The sequence below is a fragment of the Myxocyprinus asiaticus genome, chromosome 28 (genome assembly GCF_019703515.2).
Source record: "Myxocyprinus asiaticus isolate MX2 ecotype Aquarium Trade chromosome 28, UBuf_Myxa_2, whole genome shotgun sequence".
NCBI classification, from domain to species: Eukaryota; Metazoa; Chordata; class Actinopteri; order Cypriniformes; family Catostomidae; genus Myxocyprinus; species Myxocyprinus asiaticus.
In genome coordinates this window covers 11502678-11523628 of record NC_059371.1, presented here as the reverse complement: position 1 = coordinate 11523628, position 20951 = coordinate 11502678, and the positions used below count along the sequence as shown (strand labels likewise).

At 37.7% G+C, this 20951-nt stretch overlaps 1 protein-coding gene across 4 annotated transcripts in view; it reads left to right on the top strand.

Moving 5' to 3' along the window:
* Positions 1-322: 322 nt before the first annotated feature.
* Positions 323-20951, top strand: part of LOC127419237 (uridine-cytidine kinase-like 1) — a 60944-nt gene continuing 40315 nt past the window's right edge. For 2 of the 4 annotated variants that reach the window (XM_051660483.1, XM_051660484.1), the window contains exon 1: positions 323-447. In XM_051660483.1, the coding sequence (XP_051516443.1) occupies positions 374-447 (74 nt within the window). In that variant the 5' untranslated portion in view covers positions 323-373. Of the gene's footprint in view, positions 448-7260; positions 7404-20951 lie in introns of those variants that run through there. The other 2 variants (XM_051660485.1, XM_051660486.1) reach the window with 1 other exon arrangement.

Sequence of the window (20951 nt, the reverse complement as noted above, 5' to 3'; positions counted from 1 at the left end):
CGTAAAATGCTAGTTGACTGTTACAGCCGCTACGCGCTCTCCAATAATAGACCCGCGAAGGTTGTGATCAAATCAGTATAAGTTCTCTGTTTGTATGGTATCCGCAAACGGTCACTTACTGTCTTAACTGCCCTTTTCGCTCTCTCTCATGGGAAAAACGTGGAGGTTGTTATCCAGTATAGAAGATCTCAGGACATTTCTAGAGTAGAAATATAAACAAAATATAATTTTTTTTTAAAACAAAATACATTCTGGGACATGTAGTTATCCTGTGCTGAAGATTAATGCAACCCTTTATCATAAAACTACATATCCCAGCATCCACCAGTGGCGTCCGCCGTCGCAACAGCTGATCGTCAAATAGGAAACTACAATGTCGGCCGTGCGCGGAGACGGAAGGGTCTCGGCGATGGAGTGCGGAGATAAGTCATCTATGTGGTCAACAAGGTATGTTTTAAGTACTTTAACGCTTAAATCCGAAGTGTTTAAGGTTCTTATTCTCTTTATATGCGTGATGATTAGCGCTCAGTGACCTGTCACGTGCTGTGAGTCAGTGCGTGTTTATGAGACAAAAACCACATGCTGGCCAGATAAATCTATCCTGTTATTCTTCAGCGTTTGATAAATTAACAATGGCATTGTGCACTTTAAAAGTGGAGGTACTTGTCTATATGAGCATACTTTGAACAGGGTTATGAAGTGAGATAAAATGTGACCCCGTTGTTCATCAATGTTTTTATGGGTCTGTTATCTGCAGATAGACCTAACAGACGTCAGGTGTTTATATAAACTTTCTTTTTGCAACACATCATCTGTTCTGGCAATAATGTGTATGTCTGCGCCGTGTTACTGAACGACAGTGAAAACACATGGTGTGATCCTCTCAGTGTGTGTTATGACTCATAAGCTGCATTTATTGCGAAGCCGTTATTTCCGTGGACCGTTGTATCAGCCACACCTCGTTATATGCAATTTATAATATGTCACTAAACTACAAGACGCACCGCAGAACATTTTCAATTTTAAACTGAACATTTGATTTACCTGTAGTCTTGTAGGCTTCATTACACGTTTGGTCATTTACAGATTGGTGTTTTGAACTTACGCACTAAATAAAACATTCAAAAGGGCAGACTCATTTGGAATAGTTACGCATATATTTTATGATTTTTATCGAATTGATTTTCCTGCCGTGTTTTCTTTGAATCACACCTCCGCTATGCAGCGCCACAGATGACCGCAAGAGGCCGCAGTCATTTAACTGAACGATAGGAACTAAGGGAACTAGAGTATGAGCAGGTATCAGATTACAGGTGAACAGGGACGATTTCTGGGTACAAACAGACAGCTGCTGTTGGGAATGTTTTCTGTATGTGTCAGTTGACATGTATAGGATTAAAATAGAAAGAGGAAGTCTTGACATTTGTGAGCAAAAACCAATAGGACTGATTGTTACATAGAATAGTGCTTTTCTTACTCAAAGAACCATGCTTTACACTTACTACAGGGGCAGTTTAAGGAAAACCATATTTAAACCTGCAGTCTTTTGTTCACTAGCCCAGATCTTTACCCAAGTTATCTTACACTCAATGCATTTGATGGTTCAGTTAGTTTGTGTGTGTGCTCACACGTGCTTTAGTTAATGAATGGAAAAACTGACATTTTTGAAGCAAGAATTAATGTGTGGCTGCCACAGTAGCTTGATTTGTTTACTTGTTTTTCAAGGATCAACTGGATTCAGTGCACAACCAAGAACAGATGTAAGAGATAATGTTTCACATGTTGTGTTTAATGCGTTCTCTCTGTTTTGCCCAAATAGTATTAAGGGTTAAATAATAATCGAACTAATTTTATAGTGGACGCAGAATTTAGGGGCGAACATTAGACCACTTTTTTGGTGTCGAACATGTGGAACATCATAATTGATTTCACGACTGTTTTGATCAAGTCAGCGCCTCTTTGTGTGTGTGTGTGTGTGTGTGTGTGTGTGTGTGTGTGTGTGTGTGTGTGTGCGCGCGCGTCGTTTTGCCTGTAGTGTTCAAGGACTAGATTTATCAGGGTCTCAATCGGACTGCATTAGCATATATTTTGTGTGCAACATTTCTTAATCTGAATGTTCACAAAACTATGAACTTGTTTAGCGTTAGGTCATCAAGAAAATACAATTACTAATAAAATGATGCCATACACAAAATAACAATGACAATTTTTTTTTTCTAAATGATGCAGTACACATTGGTCACAAGTCAAATATGTTTTTTTGTTTTGTTTTTTTGTACTGAATATGCTGAAGACAGCCACATTAGGGACAATTGAACACACGTGGCAGAAGTAGAAATGGGGGATCTGGGTTTGGTGGGTTTGTATTAGTGATCAACCGATATTGTTTTTTTGTTTTTGTTTTTATGGCCGATGTCGATATCCAGAGAGCAGGGTGGCCGATAGGCCTATACAATGCCGATATATCACTTAATTTAATATAGTAAATAACATAAACATAAAATTGCTAAAAAAATGAAAAAACTCTTATTTAGCACTATATTTACTCAGTTTCACACTAAAATGTATCTTTGTAAAACATAATCTAAAATAATATTGTATTTAAAATGGTAGATAGCAGTTTCTTCTGATTTCTGTTTAGTCATCAAATTGTAGTAATTTGTTTGCACAAGAAGAAATTGTTCATATATTAGGAAGAAGGAAATAACAGTACACACAGTAGTCCAGCAACCATGGATGGCATGTCCACGTTAGCAGTCGCATTTTCTCAAAAAATACAGAATCAAACCAATTGTACATACAGTGCATAGTGATTAAGAAATTTACTTATAGCACACTTGAAGCGCTTTTACTTTGAAGTTGCACTCACACGCTCCCGTGTGTCCAGCGTGAGCAACAATCTACTGACAGTTTATACGGCCTGGATCACCTGCTTGGATTGTCACGGACTGACCATCATGATTTATGAATCAGAGGAAATTTTGATCCTGATCCTGAAGTTTTTGATTCTGGCTGATGGAATACACGCTTCAGAGGAAGACATTAGATGAGCGCTCGATGGGAAGAAAACATTGGATTTTTGTGAGGTTCATGAATTACATCTTTTTAAACGAGATATCTGCATATTTGCAGATGGTATATAATAGAAGTTTTATTGATATTTGCCTTTTATCATTAGAAAAGTTCCAGGGAACTGTCGAGTAGAGACTGATAGAATACATGTTTTAGAGGTAAATGAATGAGCGCTCCACAGGATGCTGGATCTGCAGAAGTTGTGTGAGGTTGGTTTATTACGTCTTTTTAAAGAGATATGTGGATATTTACAGACTGTATATAACAGAAGTTTTATTGATATTTGCCTTTTATCATTATATCATCGACCACTAGTTTTTATGCTTACCCTAGGTGAAAGATGGAGCGAAACAATCTGGAAATAACACATTGACTTTTTTCCATAAGGAAATTTATTATTAATGATAACTTCTAACCCTTCAAATACAGACATACCATTAGCACTCAGATGTTGTTAATCAATGATATATCAGGGCTGAACGCTAAGGATAAATTTTTTTTTTTTTTTTACATATCTTGTGTTTTTAATACAGTGGCCCCCAGGGGCCTGGGTAGCTCAGCAAGTAAAGACACTAACAACCACACCTGGAGTCGTGAGTTTGAATCGAGGGCATGCTGAGTGACTCCAGCCAGGTCTCCTAAGCAGCCAAATTGGCCCGGTTGCTAGGGAGGGTAGAGTCACATCGGGTAACCTCCTTGTGGTCACTATAATGTGGTTCTCGCTCTCGGTGGGGCGTGTGGTCAGTTGTGTGTGGATGCCGCGGAGAATAGCGTGGGCCTCCAAACGCACTATGTCTCTGCGGTAACGCGCTCAACAAGCCACGTGATAAGATGCGCGGATTGATGGTCTCAGACGCGGAGGCAACTGAGATTCATTACAACTGAGTCACTACGCCACCACGAGGACTTAGAGCGGATTGGGAATTGGGCATTCCAAATTGGGGAGAAAAAAGTACAGTGTCCCCCAATATTGAATCACATTTATAATTTGCAAGATATGATTTATGCCTTATGTAATCCCATATATGCGCTTTACAGTTAAATTCATAAATGCATCATATTAACCTCAGCCGTCCTGCCATTTACACGTGCTTTTAAGCCAAGAGTTCTGTTGTGCAGATGATGGGTTTTCGGTCACCCGTTTAGTCATGCTGTCATGCAACTTTTGCCCATGTGTAGTGTTTTCATACACAGGATCAAAGATTATTCACTGAGTTAAATATTTGATTATTAGCTGAGAGAACATACTTGCTACTAAATCAGTTGTGATGTGTAATATACAGTAAGTAGATATTAAGCCTAATCTCTGAATTAACAATGTGTATATAACATGAAATCAGACAACCCAAACAAGACCAACACTGACTGATATACAAAGCACAAAAACAAAAATACCTGTACGGTCCAGAAATGAGACAGGTAACAGGTGTTTTATGAGCATGATATGAAGTAGACTGTTTCAAATATTCATCTTCACCCTGTAGCTGAACAGCTCTGATAATAATAGCCTAATAACTATAATGATCTTGCTTCTTTTCATATCAAACGCCATTATCATAAATAAATATACTAACGCTCGCTGCTCGGTCAAAAGACTTTGTTCGCTCTGTGTAATTTTTGTGCTCTCTCGCTTGTTGTTTGCTTACACTAATGTTATAAATGCAGCACTGGCCCGATCAGGCAAGTGACAGTTCTAGCCCAAATCTTTCTCTCACTGGCCCCGGGCCAACGGGCAGTCCTTATTGTCGAGCCCTGTATATGCTTCTGTTGAAGCCTTCTGTCTGCGTTCAACTTACTTTATAAAGGGTCATGAAACCACCTAGTTGAGCCCCGATTTTTCACACTTCAGACTGTAAAACGACTCTCTAAATGGGAGGGATAATATGTGGGTGGGTATTATGGGCAGGAAGAGGGAAAACGGGAGGGATCAAGAGCTACTTCCAAACACACACACACACACACACACACACACACACACACAAACAAACAACAGAGATGGCTGCTGAACCTCACATTATGAGTGGAGATGAAAACAAGAGTTTGGGGCTGTATATTAATCATGGGACAAAAGTGTGAATAGTTAAGGCAATGACTTTTGCAAATCTGCAAAAATATTTGAATATATTGTTAAAACTATTAAGAATGAATAGAGAACAGTACTCAGGGCAGACATTACTAACAAAACCTGCTTTTAGACTTTACAATAATTCATACATATTTATTACAAGGAGTGTTTCAGGTTTAATACAAGTGAAACTAACTCTGTTGACAGCATTTGTGGCATAATGTTGATTGCCACAGAAAATAATTTCAACTAATCCCTCTTTTTCTAAAGAAGCAAATCGCATTCAGGAAGGCACATATAATGAAAGCAAATGGGTCCGATACACAAAACATATACACACTGTTTTTAAAAGTATAGCCACAATACTTAAGCATGATATGTTTGAACATTTTAACATGATAAAATTGTTTACTAACCTTGTCTGTGGAAAGTTATCCAGTATATTAACTCCATTGTCATGATGACGTAACACTGGTAAACAATGTCCGTAAATCTGGGAAACTTAAGTAGATCAAAAATAGAGTTGACATGAGTTTTCGGTTTTCATCATTGTCTTCAACCAGATTACAAATTTTTTTTTTTTTTCAGTGAATCACAATGCATTGACCTGATTTCAATGCATTTTGTGATGCATTGATTAGAGGTAGACCGATATATCGGTTTTACTGTTTAATCGGTGCCGATAGTTGCTTTTTGGAACTATTGTTTTCTGCAAAAATCTATGGCGATAGTTGCCGATAGTGGTTTTTTTCATAATTTTGTTATTTCAAAATAAGAGTCTTCAGTTTGTTTCAAGATTGTTTATACTTAAAGGTCCTGTGTTAATCACCAAATCTGAATTAATTTTTTGGTTATTTTTGGGATTTTGGTTGAACAATAAACTGCATCTGGGATTGTATTAATTTTGGACTCTTTGTCTGATTTTGACATTCTATAAATCAATTTTAAACGCTATCGAATCGATTATCGGCCTTTCCCACCACCTAAGTTAATGGTATCGGCAAAATACCAATAGAGGTTCAAAGAGGGGTAGCCTCTGATCCAATGCTTACAGTAGATGGCGGTAATGCACTATTTTAGCTTGTGAACCGCCATTAAAAAAGAAAGAAGACGACGACGACTCTCTCGCGCGGGGTTTGTTGTTGCGTGCGGTGCAGCGAGCTTGTCAGAAAGGGAACGGATGAAAAGCGACTCGAGACACTGGTGGTGCGCGTTCTAAAAATATATTCAATAACTCACAAGATGATATCTGACGAAACCGCATATGAACCCACACAACCCGACTGTTGCCAGTGGCGACTAGATTTAAAATATTTGTCGCAATCAATAATTTTTTTGTAGCATTTGTGACCATTTTAGTCGCAGTCTGGAGCCCTATTATTACATTAAGCCCAGCACTGGCTGTGACGCTGTCTTTGAGATCAGAGTTTCATCATGATGTTTTTGCTGGTGTCCACTGGGGATGTTGGAGGGACACCCCAGAGGGAGGGCAGGTTGATACTTAAGGCACAGCCCTTGGGTGTAAAGTTGGGCACACACAGATCTCATCTCCTTGTCTCTTTCTCTTCCTCTCTCTCTCTCTCTTCACACCTGCTGTCACTTCCACCACTCCCCGCCTGACCGAGCAACCTCATTTGTTTATGTTCCGAGCTTAGGAACACAATTCAAAGTCACTTCTCCGCACTTTCCCTATTTCGCGCTCTCCCTTTCACTTGTTTCTCTTTCTATTGAGGCAGTAACAGTCTCCATCAGCGCTCCATTGCGACACAGAGTGTCATGAACGACCCCATAAGAGGCCAGCGGAGGGAGGCGTGTGCTCTGCGTGTGTTTCCAACCTGCTGCTATTAATACCACCTTCCTAACATAATCTGCAGGATAGCTTATGTCCTCTTACGTTTCTTGGCAGGGCTCAAAGTAGCACTTTGGGGAAAGAAAGAGAGTGTTTCAGTGCTAAAGCATTTGTCTTGAATTGTACCAACCCACAAACGCTAGTGACTGGGAAAACAAAACAGACCATAGCAGAGTTTCGTTTTCCTCTCTCTCTCTCTCTCTCTCTCTCTCTCTCCTCTCTCTCTCTTTTCTCTCTACATCTTTCGCCTTGCTCGGCTTGCTAGAGGGCAGGTACTCTAAGTGCCAGTATATGTGTATGTCCCAGCAGTTATATTAGCGCTGATCTCTCTTTACTTTGTTCACCCATCATGAACACTCTCCCAGCATATTCAGGAGCCCGGATATCAGGCTGCTGGGCTCTTAGGTCGGATGGCAGGTAAGCCTTTTATCTTCAATTCTTTTTCTTATGCTAGTCGTAGTGTCTGGCTCTCTTTCTGGCTTTCTCCTCGGTCCTCAGGTGTCATGGACACACTTTAGTTAATTTTTTTTTAATTAGGCTATCTGGCTGCCGACTTGCATGAGTTTGTGTGGTATACACAGCTGCTACTGACAGGACCCTCTGTCCTCTCCACTTGCTGCATTTTCACAATTACAATTGCAAGAATAATTAGCATGTTTATTTATTCACTGAAAGGAATAGGTCACCCTTGAGTTTATGTCCTGTAATCATTAATGTTCCAAATCTAGTATGACTTTATTTCGTGGAACATCAGAGTAGAAGTTTAGCAGAATGTCTGAGCTGCTCTTTTCTCTGCAATGTGGATTGGGACCATGTACTGTCGAACTCCAAAAAAGACTAAATTGTATCATGAAATTTAGGTATGGGAATCGTAAGGAATTATTCTGGTACCTTAATAGTAGGGATGTGCACAAGTAGTTGAATACTCGAGTATTCGTTCTGCAATAATTATTTTCGCAAAGTTTTGCTTTGCCGGCCATATATACAGTGAGATGCATGTTAAATCCTGAACGAAAGTTATAATAGAATGCACTGGGTGTCCTGTTGAGTGTGGACACAAGTTGATCACATTTGTTGAGTAACCCGTTCTGTCAGTACGTTTAGACGGACACCAAAGCGGGTTATTGCGAGAATGTGGCTTACTGTGAGAAAGCTGGTACCTGTATGTACTGGATAAGCGTTGTACACTTTACTCTCGTATATGTGCAGCTCGACAGAAAGCAGCGTCCCCGTAGCAATGTAATCCCCGCAACGCTTCTGTAAACAACAAACATGGCATCCGAGAAAGACTTTGCTAGCTGAGGTAAGGGACATTCCATCATTTAAACTGGTGTGTATAAATTAGTATAGTTTACTGAGCATGTGGATATGCTTGTTTTTCTCAACAAAAACATGAGATACAATATAAACATAACTATTATATGTCAACTCTTTATACGTGTCCTCTACGTTAACTGCGTCAGTCTACTTCATTAGCGGTTTCTTTTTCTTTGCTTTGCGTGAGCTTAAATGCTTTCATTCTGTACTTTTTTGTTTTCACGCATTGCTTGTTTAAATATTTTCAACAACAAAAAAAAACCACAGGACATGATATAGGCTTGTTTTGGATATAATTAGAAGCCTGTTTTTTTTTTTTTTTAAATGGTGACGCAACATTTGACAATTTTTTTTTTTAATTTTACAATGTCTTTTTCTCATTAATTACCTTCATTTAAATAATAGAATACTCTAATACCAAATTATTGCTGAATGCCCGCCCCTACTTAACAGTTCCATTAATGATTCTTTGTACATTTGAGGAAGAAATATTTGGATAAGAAATGCAATTCTTAAATGATTTACTGCTCTTAGCTGCCTGTTACCAAATGAGGATATGATGTCATATTTTAACAGAACAGATTTGTGCAAAAGGTGTGTTTATATGGTCTTTTAACCTTTGTGTTGTGTTCCTTTTGTGCTAACACATTTTGTGTTCCCGTTCAGAAATGACTGGCCCACAGAGATTGTTAATAAATCGCTCATATTGCAAATATTATCACAAGATATTGCATTAGATCTTTTTTTTTTTTTATATAAACTTTTTTTTTATTTTTTATTATTATGACAGGTTTTGTACTCCTTTTTTATTTTTATTTTTTATGGATAGAATAATTAATTGAACTGAGCTTATACTGGGCCAGTGGGGGGGCACTCCCTTTGGAAAACAACAATAATAATATTAATAATTATAATTACGTAATAAATTAATAACCACTTGCTTGATCTGAACAAAATAGGTGTCATTTTACAGCTTAGAATCTGGACTTTACAATGCATATAGCTCCAAACCAATTTTAAATAATGCTTTTTAATTTGCTGACAAAAAAAAGAACTGTTTCGTTCTCATCATTTACAAATTTGTTATCACAACAATTATATTCAGAGTTGGTGAAACCATAAAAAAGATGAGAGAGCCATGACGTTGGAAAGGTCTCAATTAGTAGAATGCAATAACCGCATTTTTTTCACTCAGAGGCCAAACTGCATTGAGTATTATTGTATGAATTTCACACTGACACACACAAATATAATAAACAGGAGTGGCTTTTTGTCACATTTTTCCTAAATACTTCCTGAAGCATACATGTAATATAGACAATGACATCGTAACTTACAGTTAGGGCTGGGCGATATAGGCCAAAAATATTATCACAATATTCTTTTTCATATCGTTCGAAATCAATATTTATCACGATACCATTCACATTTACACATTGCACATTTTTGAATTTCCAAGTTGGCAGAAGAAAAAAATCCTAAACAGTCAAAATAGTCTCTACAAAACTGCATTGGGGGCCCAAAGAGCAGTTGGGTCTGAGGGATCTTCTACCAAATATTTTATATTGATAATATCAATCAAGTGCAGTTGGATATGAATGTTAAAAGATCATCTGTTCGTTTTGAAGCATAATGACAGCAGTCCAGTATTTGTTTTAATATTTTTACATTCAAATTATATTTTTTTTATATTTCACTACATTCAGATACACAAGTATGGGGGCATAGAAGCCCTTGTGACTAAGGAATGATACTGTATGGGTTAGGGATGCACCAATACCACTTTTTCTCTTCCGATTCCGATATCGGAAATCTCGGTATCAGCCCATACTGATCCCGATCCGATACCAGTGTTGTTTTTTTGCATAATCAGTTTAGAATATCTTTACATTATTGTGTGGAAATAATTGGGTGTACTCTTTAATATGTAAAGAAACTCAAACCTCTAACTACACATTATTTCAATATAAATGTATAGCTTATAAAGAAACACTTTATTATTAACTAGTATACTGGATAATGTAGCAGCAAAATTAACAGTAATTCCAGTCTAAGGGGCCGTTTACACGACAACGTTTACAACTAAAAACGGAAAACTTTTTGTGTGTTTTGGCTGTTTGTTTACACGACAACGGCGTTTTGGGGCCTGAAAATGCAAACTTTTGAAAACGGGTTTCTAAGTGCATGTTTTTGAAAACTATGCCGTTATTGTCGCCGTGTAAACATACAAAACCGCAAATTTGTGAAAACGATGGTGTCATGCGCACGCGTATTAAGTTTATATAAAGAATGATGGATTGAGAGGCATCAATTTGAGATGTATAATTATCAATATGAATACTGGTGTCTGTGCAAATAACAATATGTGTTTTGTATGGAGTGTGAACATTGTACAGTAGGCAGAACCTGCTATTTGAATGTCTTGAAATGTATGGATTCAGATTGGAAAAATATATTTGTATTTTAAATGTTATTTACTTAATTTTATTTGATGTACCTTTACCCTGCAATTCATTCACCCAACTCTTATGTATATAGCCTATAGACAGAGATGTGATGTCATGTACAGTATTCAATGATATGCTTAGAATATGAAAACACGAGGCAGTGAAAATGCAAGTTAGATCCAGTGTACACAAGACCTCTCTCTCTGTCAGAAGATATCCATATATCAGAGTTCTGTCTGATATCCAAAACCAGTCAACATCAACAGCTTTTTATGTTAACTTACTCTCCTACCAGCCCAAGAGTCAGCAGGGGGAATACAGAAGAAGGCAGGAGACGAAGTGATGGTAAAAATGAGCAGAGTTTGAATAATCTTGAGAGTTCAGTCTATAGGCATGCCCGCGAGTACTTCAAAACAACATGCGAGACATTCAAAACTACAATGGTGGACTACAGGACTGTGTTTGTGCTGCTCAAGATTGAGTTTGACACTTCTCCAGCAAAGTAATTGTAGTAATAAAGCAACCTCATCGTCCGTCTAGACAAAATTGCTCGATGCTTTCGCCATCTTCATTGTTTGTATTCACCGCTCTGTGGAAGAATGCTTATGTGCGCAGGCGCGTAGTGTTTCTTTACAAAGTGACATCGCCAACTACTGGCCTGGTATGCATAATACAGTGTTTTTAGTCATTTTCGCAGATCCGTGTGAACGGGGATCGTTTTGACAACGTTGTCGTCTGTACGCGAAACTTTTCAAAAACGCAAACGAAAACTTTTCAGTTTTTAATACATCGTTGTCGTGTAAACGTACCCTAAGTCTTCAGTAGAAAAGAAGGTTTTTTTTTTGTTTTTTTGCCAATTTTTTCAACTTGTATCTGGACTTTAAAGGATTCAGATCTTTTTTTTTCTTTTTTTTTTTAATTTAGTTGGAAGACATCAGTCCAGTTTTCATTCACACAGTTTTTTTTTGGAACCCATTCAACAAATATTATTAAAATTTGTAAACAAATGATAATAATAATAATAATAATAATATATTATAATAGTAATATATCTCAATCGTGCACCTTTAACTTTTAAACCCTCACTCTTTTATTTTGACATTCTGAATTCTCCAGGAAGTCCTGGATGTGTCTGTTTGTAGGCAAGTTCACCATAGTTTAATTCGCTTCTTATTCAAATTCTGGTAAAATGCACCTCCAGTGTTGTTCTAAATGCATATTATAAGTGAACCGTACTATTGAGTATCTACATCTGAGATGTTGTTCATGAGAAGCGCTCAAATTTTGCGTACCGCGTGAAGGCTAAAAATAGCCGCGGGGGTGTGTGTGTGTAAACAGAGCAGCGCAATTCAATAACGCACTGGAGCTGCGCATGCATTTTATATATTTACTTATTAAACACAGCCGTTTGTGATTCACAGAGCTATCACACATCTTCAAGTGGTTTTGAATAAAATGCACGAGTCATATGAACTACTTCAGTTGTGTTTTTATAGTTCTTTTATGTCATTTTTTGAACTTGACAGTAACGAACATGACTAACACACAGTATCGGATTTGGATCGGGCTGGTCGGACTGATACCCGATCCATCTAAAAGCTTCAGTATCGGAGCCGATACCGATCCAGGTATCGGATTGGTGCATCCCTAGTATGGGGGCTCAGGGGTATCCCCTGAGAGAAAATTTAGAAAATGTAAAAGTCTGAATTAACCTTTTTTTTTATATTTTCATTTAAGTGAGAAAGACTAAGCTTATGTCTTTCCTTGTCATCCATGTCAGAGATAATGACATCTGATTAACTTTCACAAAATTAGAACATAAATCTATTTTTTTCTCCCCTTTTCTCCCCAATTTGAAACGCCCAATTTCCGATGCGCTCTAAGTCCTCGTAGTGGCGTAGTGACTCGCCTCAATCCGGGTGGCGGAGGAAGGGGAAATGAGGCAGCGCGTGCGGAGCAGGACATCACAAATGAAGCATGTTCTGTGCTAGAAAAAATATTTAAGAATACAGTGCAGAAAGATCAGAACTGGTGTACACAGCACTGTTGTTTTGTCACACTGCTCACTAGAGACGATGAGAAGGCGCAACTGTCATCATGAAGGCTTGCGATCTGGATGGAATCAGCTCGGTGTCTGGTCCCGGACCATGGTTATCAGCGTAGCCTTATCCGGCAAGGCAGCTAACATTAGCAACTTCATACAGTCTGAGAAAGCTAAACTGCTTATGTTTTTAGCGATGTGCATCTGATGGTCTAGATGTAAACCATAGGCTAAATATCAAAGTACTCAAAAACGTATCGTCGATATTGTGGATTTTTGTATCGCAATAAATATCAAGATCATTTTATCGCCCAGCCCTACTTGCAGCTGATTATTCCGATTCAAACGAGCCCAAACACAACATAAGTAGATCTTGAAATATTCCTCAGAGTGTATATGGAAAGACACATTGTATGTGTTGTGTGTGTGTGTGTGTGTGTGTGTGTGTGTGTGTGCACACATGTCTGAGGACTTTGTGTGTGCTAACACACATTCACATACTGTGTGTGCTCATCTAAAAGATTGGGATGCTCCTGAACATTTAATAATTCTGTATTTTGTTGTCTAATCCATTCATTTCCATTTGGCCAGTCATTTTTTGACCAGGAACACAAGTGTAACAAAGTGAAATTAAAACAAAAAATGTAAAGATAGTAGTAACTTTTGTGTGTGTGTGTGTGTTTTCAGATACCATATGTGAACAAAGTCAAGGAATTTTATTCCAATTGGATTAAGCAAAAAAAAAAAAAAAAAGTTGTCCGGGTCAAAATGTGTGGAACACAACATAAGGGTTAAATAAAGATAAAAGATATAAAATAAAGATATTTTATATTCGTTAATTTTAATAAAATATCACTAATTACAACTAATCTTATAATGTGCATATTTAAATATTCTGACTTATGTCTCACAATCCTTAATTAGGCTGGCTTGAAAAGAGCCAACCTACTCATCTACTATTTAAACGTGTTCATTTTGTTCTTTTTTCTGACACCAAATTTCTATACGCTGCTACTCCCAGATCTTTCGAGCTACAGACATACCTTCAGACTGTTCTGACTAGAGTTGCTATGACTTTTTGAACTGATCTGACTTAGGGTTTCTGCACAGCAGACAATCAAAAACTGGAAAAATCCCATTCACTTACATGGACGGAATGTTCAAGTGGTCCAAGACTATTCAAACTCCAACTGTCAAAATGTTAATGTAAACAAACCCACGCAAGGCCTTTAATATGCTTTAGGCTGCTCTATCAAATCTATTTTTCTCTCTGTCTCTAACTATCTCTCGTTATCTGTCTGTCTGTCTGTCGTTGCATCCCAAACCGCACACTTCTGCACTATTTTACGTCCTTTTGAAGTGTAAGTAGTGCCAGTATTATGTTTACACTGAAAATGCAACAAAAAGAAGTGTACTACGAGTACCTGGATGATGCACTTTTTCAACCATCAAAACATAATGTGGAATGTTGGACACTACGTACACTCAGCGCATGCGGCTTGCCGTACATAGCGGAAGGGGCGGAGTTACCGGCAGCGATGTTGATCTGGCAAAACAATTGTAAATAATGGAGAATATGACAACTAGCAAAACTTCGGTGAAGACAGCACCTTACAAATTTTTAACACTTTATCATCATACCATGCTGTGTGAATATGTATATTATTGAGATTTAAGTTTTGAACTGAGGGTGGCTAGCACACTAAAGCTAGCGGCAACACAATGCTTTGGTTTGAAATGTCACGTTGAACGCTTCAGTGTAGTAAAAAAAACTTTAAGTGTTCCATTTGGGAAGATACTGCAGTTTGAAAATTCATACACTACATGGCTGAGTGCATAGTGTGTCGTTTGGGACATAGCTTATCTGTCTATTTATTTATCTGTCTGTCTGTATTTATCTAGCACGAACATGCTAGCAACACCTAGCTCAGTGCCAAAACATGCTAGCAACATGCTAGAAACACCTAGCTAAGTGCTAAAACATGCTAGCAACATGCCTAGCTAAGTGCTAAAACATGCTAGCAACATGCCTAGCTAAGTGCTAAAACATGCTAGCAACATGCCTAGCTAAGTGTTATATCATGCTAACGTCCTACTAGAATTATACTAACACATACTAGCAATGCCTTGCTAAGTGCTAAAAAATGCTAGCGTCCTGCTGATACGTGCTAGCAGTGCCTAGCTAAGTGTTAAAACATGCTAGCAGCTCAACTTTCAAAACTAGTTTGCATTTTCTAAAAAGGCTTTTTCAAGCCAACCTCAAAGTTTGTCTACAAACTTTATCCATCTAGTTATTCTTCAGCTTTTTCTGAGAGCATCATGTTAACACATGCTAGCAACACCTAGCTAAGTGTTAAAACATGCTAGCATCATGCTAACACATGCTAGCAACACCCAGCTAAGTGTTAAAACATGCTACTTATGTCTAGCTAAATGCTAAAACATGCAGCAACATGCTAGCAACACCTGGTTACTGCAACTTCAATCTAATTTGAAACTTTCAAAACTAGTTTAAACTTTCAGACAAGTTTTTTTTCAAGCCAACCTCAAAGTTTGTCTACAAACTTTATCTGTCTAGTTATCCATCCGCTTTTTCTGAGACTAAATGTCTAGCACTAACTCGTCCTGGAGCTATATGCACCAAACTTTGACCAGACCTTCAGACTAGAGCCCGACCGATATGGGATTTGAGACTGATACCGATTTTAGAGAGGGAAAATTCACCGATTACCGATATGGTGGCCGATATATTTACTTTTTGAGCTGGAATGAAAACAGACCTTTTCAATGTGGATTTTTCTCTGATTTTGCACCAATATGACTATGCAAAAGTACTCAGAAGGCTGCTTTCTTAATCAGATATTTTTATCAGAGTATTTGACATTATTATTATTATACATTGTCAACAAATTCTAGAAATGAACACTGAGAGAATAAATAAAAATACAATAAATAGCTAAATAAACATCAGTACTGTTTAGTATCAGTCAAATGCTGACCATTAAAATAAAGAATAAAAAAAAAAAAAAATAACTAAATAAACATCAGTACTGTTTAGTATCAGTCAAATGCTGACCATTAAAATAAAGAATAAATAAAAATAAAATAAATAGCTAAATAAACATCAGTACTGTTTAGTATCAGTCAAATGCTGACCATTAAAATAAAGAATAAATAAAAATAAAACAAATAGCTAAATAAACATCAGTACTGTTTAGTATCAGTCAAATGCTGACCATTAAAATAAAGAATACATTCAAATAAAATAAATAGCTAAATAAACATCAGTATTACTGTTTAGTATCAGTCAAATGCTGACTATATTAATACTGCCGAGACAAGAGATAAACAGATAAGCAGCGGTGTTACACTGTATTCTGCTATACAAGTTCAGGGGAAACTTTCAACGGTGGAAAACCAGACTTTTAAATATTACATTTTATAAATGACACAACTGGAATTGTTCATTTGAAGGGGGTACCAAACTGTGAATCCTGAACAAAACAGTTTGGTGAATTCGTTTACTCATTAGCTTCTACTCAGCTGACAACAATGAAAGTAGCTACATGATTAGCTAGTTAGCTATAAGCTCGTTGTCACAGAGAGTAAAAGATGGATTTTATTTACTTTCCAGCACTGCGTCTCACCAATTGGGTAACAGCAAAGCGTGAAATCAACACTCAACAGACACAATCCACCACCGCACCGTTCTCTGCTGAGCTGCAAAAAGATGCTCAGATGTTTACCTTTCAATCTGCTACATTACTGACTGCACTGACAAACTGTAGCTGGCTAACATATAGTTGTGATAAACAGAAGTGACATGGTTGTCAGGGACAGGGTTAACGTTACATTAGTTGTTTTGAAAAGGGAAAATGATGGGGTCATTGTTTATTAACTTTCCAGTATGTATTTCACAAACTAGTTAGCAACTTACCGAGACAAAGCTCAACTCCGCACCACTTAACTCCACCCTGTCTGCAGAGCCACCGTCAGTTCAGAGTCAGCTCTGTAAATAATGGAGTCGGAGCGCGCTCTGCTGGACAAACTACGCTATGACACCAGTTCTAAAGTATTGTTTTCTGCATTATATGTTCTGAAAAAAAGTTTTCATATCAGCGCATATCGGTAAAATATACGCCGATAAACATATATCGGTGAAAGGCTGATATCGGCCGATAATATCGGTCGGGCACTACTTCAGACTGATCCGGAGAAGTGTGCTGTATCTTTTCTAACATACAGACATACGGTTTTCCCACAGCGGACAATCAGAAGTCAGAAAAATCCTATTAACTTTCATTGACGGAATGTTCAGATGAGCAAAGACTATTCAAACTCCAACTGTCAAAATTCAAATGAGCCACAGAAGAAATATTATGCCTTTAGCTGCCCTGTCAAATCTCTGTTTCTTTCTGTCTCTATCAATCTGTCTTTCTATGTTACCCTTTCTTCTGTCTTTCTCTCACTCATATCTATATCTATCTATCACCCAGAACACCATAACAATCACCTAGATACCGCCTAGCAACGTCCTAGCCACCACCCAGAACACCCTTGCAACCGCCTAGCCATGCCCTAGTGACCACCCAGAACACCCTAGCATGCCTTTTCAGTTCTGTCCACAAATTTTCTATCGGATTGAGGTCAGAGCTTTGTGATGGCCACTCCAATACCTTGACTTTGTTGTCCTTAAGCCATTTTGCCACAACTTTGGAGGTATGCTTGGGGTCCTGGTCCTTTGGAAGACCCCTTTGCGACCGAGCTTTAACTTCCTGGCTGATGTCTTGATGTTTCTTCAATATATCCACATCATTTTCCTTCCTCATGATGCCATCTATTTTGTGAAGTGCACCAGTCCCTCCTGCAGCAAAGCACCCTCACAACATGATGCTGCCACTCCCATGCTTCACGGATGGGATGGTATTATTTGGCTTCCAAGATTTTTTTTTCAATAAACCAGAGGACATTTCTCCAAAAAGTAAGATCTTTATCCCTATGTGCACTTGCAAACTGTAGTCTGGCTTTTTTATGGCGGTTTTGGAGCAGTGGTTTTTCCTTGCTGAGCAGCCTTTCAGGTTATGTCGATATAGGACTCATTTTACTGTGGATATAGATACTTGTCTACCTGTATCCTCCAGCATCTTAACAAGGTTCTTTGCTGTTGTTCTGGGATTGAGTTGCACTTTTCTCTCCAAACTACGTTCAACTCTAGGAGACAGAATGCATCTCTTTCCTGAGCGGAATGATGGCTGCATGGTCCTATGGTGTTTATACTTGCATACTATTGTTTGTACAGATGAATGTGGTACCTTCAGGCATTTCAAATTGCTTGCAAGGATGAACCAGACTTGTGGAGGTCCACAATTTTTTTTTCTGAGGTCTTGGCTGATTTATTTTTATTTTCTCATGATGTCAAGCAAAGAGGCACTGAGTTTGAAGGTAGGCCTTAAAATACATCCACAGGTACACCTCCAATTCAGTACACCTCTTATAAGAAGCTAATTGCCTAAAGGCTTGACATAATTTTCTGGAATTTTCCAAGCTGCTTAATGGCACAGTTAACTTAGTGTATGTAAACTTCTGACCCACTGGAATTGTGATATAGTCAGTTAAAAGTGAAACAATCTGTCTGTAAACAATTGTTGGAAAAATTACTTGTGTCATGCACAAAGTAGATGTCCTAAACGACTTGCCAAAACTATAGTTTGCTAATATTAAATCTGTGGCGTGGTTAAAAAATGAGTTCATGACTTTAATGACTAAGTGTATGTAAACTTCTGACTTCAACTGTATTTATCTAAAACTTTCAGACCAATTTTTCAAGCCAACCTAAAGTTTGTCCACAAACTTTTTAATCTAGTATACATAACACTTTAACAATTCTTGTTTCATTTTGTGTCAAACATGACAAAATGAATGACTTGTGGTTCATTAAAGCCCCTTTCACTCTGCAAGTGACACAGATCGACAAAGTGACAGGATGACATTAATTTTCATTGAGAGCACAGCGACTTCCAGTGGCATGAGTGTTCTATTTCATTTGTCTGTAACCACATTTATGAATGTAATAAAAACAGTGATATGAGTTTGATTCATGTTTTAATAGATAGTTGTTTAATGATATGATGCAACAACACTGCTGCAGGTTATTTAAAACACTCTCCCCTGCAGAATGTTCAATTTTAGAGTCAAGAGAACTGATTCGTTGTCAAATTGAACAAATCTTAGTTTAGCGACAGCATCATATGTAATTAGCATTTCAAAAGCTACCATGGCCAGATGTGCTGTACACCAATAACATTAGAGATAACTTGATAGTTCATAGACTAGTGACACCAAGTAACAATGTCGTGGTGTTGTAAATGGGACTTATGTTTTTGAGTCATTAAAAAGAACAGGCTGGTAAGTGTTATTTGTTCATATTGGCACATCCTGTCAGGTTTAGGTTTGTTTACTGTTTGCTATAATTATCATATAGGGTGTTTTGGTCAGGCCTCCTTGACTTCGAGCTCATTGCAGACTCGACTGCAGAGGTCCTAAAGTTTTAATGGTGAAAATATTTAGTGAGCTTACCTCACAAAGGCATATTCTCAGACTATCTTGTGTGTCCCGGGGCGAACTTGTGAAGTCGCTGATACAGTGTTTGTGGTGTTTGTGAATTTTGAAGTGGAACACTCATACAGCTGTGTTTAACAGTGGTTGTTGTTTCTGAAAATGCAAGGGCCAGGTCCAATGTCTGCAATCTTATCTTTTATCACTCTCTCATATTGTAGCAGGGCAGATAAGCCAGAGGGCCAGGGTGATTTCTACTAACACATACAGACACACATTTAGCAAACAAGAATTTTTTTATACCTTGTAAACTTGTCTTGTTCTAGTTTTACCAGTTGGCACAGAATCGAGGCATTGTGTAAACTGTGGAATGTAAGAATGCATGTCTTGTATGACTTGACCTGAATATTTTGAACATATTGCTGTAAAGTAGAGTTAAGAGTAGGCAGTGTCTTTTTTTCTTTTGAATGGCGAAGTTCATGCATGCATCTGTTGGGGATGTTTGGCTTTCTTGTCTACTCCAGTAAGTGGTTATGTCTTAAATTCATTTTATGCATATTTGTTTATTGCATTTTAGAACTGCACAGCACATTATTACCAAGTCCTATGGTGTGACACATGCTCCGCTAATGTTTCATTTGATTTTAGTGGATTTTTATTGTTTTAGCTTTGTCACAGGTTCTCTGTCACTGAAGTTAAATGATTTATGCAAGTTCACTGTTTAAGTAAGACACTCACCAGTAATTCTTCAAGAGCCTCAAATAATCACTGCTGAGATTTGCATGTTTTGTTTTGTAATGTCTACCGTTTCATGACTCACCGGTCTTTCCAGAAATAAACTGGGATACCCAAAGCATCCCAGCACTTGTCATTAGTGTATGTATGGCGTAATAACATGGACAACATTTACTTACGTAATTATTTTTTGAACTATTTGTACAAACGTGTAACTATTGTAATTAATTATCTTTACTCTGTAAAGTAAACTGTTACCTAATTTTTGGGGCTTAATTTAGCAGGGTTTTTTTATCCATACTTTTTAATATACAGTATAGGGTACCATAAATCCAAAGTACATTTTTGGTGTGTATTTTCTAGGGCTGCCCCCTAATAGTCAACCAAATGTTAGTCAATGAGAAGAGTCTTGGTCGACCAAGTTTTGATTGGTCGCAGAAAGAATACTCCACAGGAAACCGACGAACACCGGTATCACCGCTAGTTGGACGCTAGGTGGAACTATGGGGTAATTTTTCGTTAAGCAGGGTTGGGGTTAAGCCTACACAATAAAACAAGACACCTTGATTTCAAACTTTGAACTTTATTTTTTATTTATTTTAACAAAAAATTCAAATGAAACTTGAAAAAAATTAAGTGCAATTAAACTGTGTGCAATATTTTGAAAGATGGCTTTACAACAGTTGTGAAGGGAAACATCTTTTTGGAAACTAACCTACTTCATCCGTGCATTCTCTACCAGTCGGGTATTTCGTTGTCCGGGAAAATACATCGTGTGTGTGAATAAATTTGTTTTGTTCCCTCCTTCACGAGATATATATATATATATAAAATCACTTGCTTTAGTAATTTTGCATTGAATGTTAAATT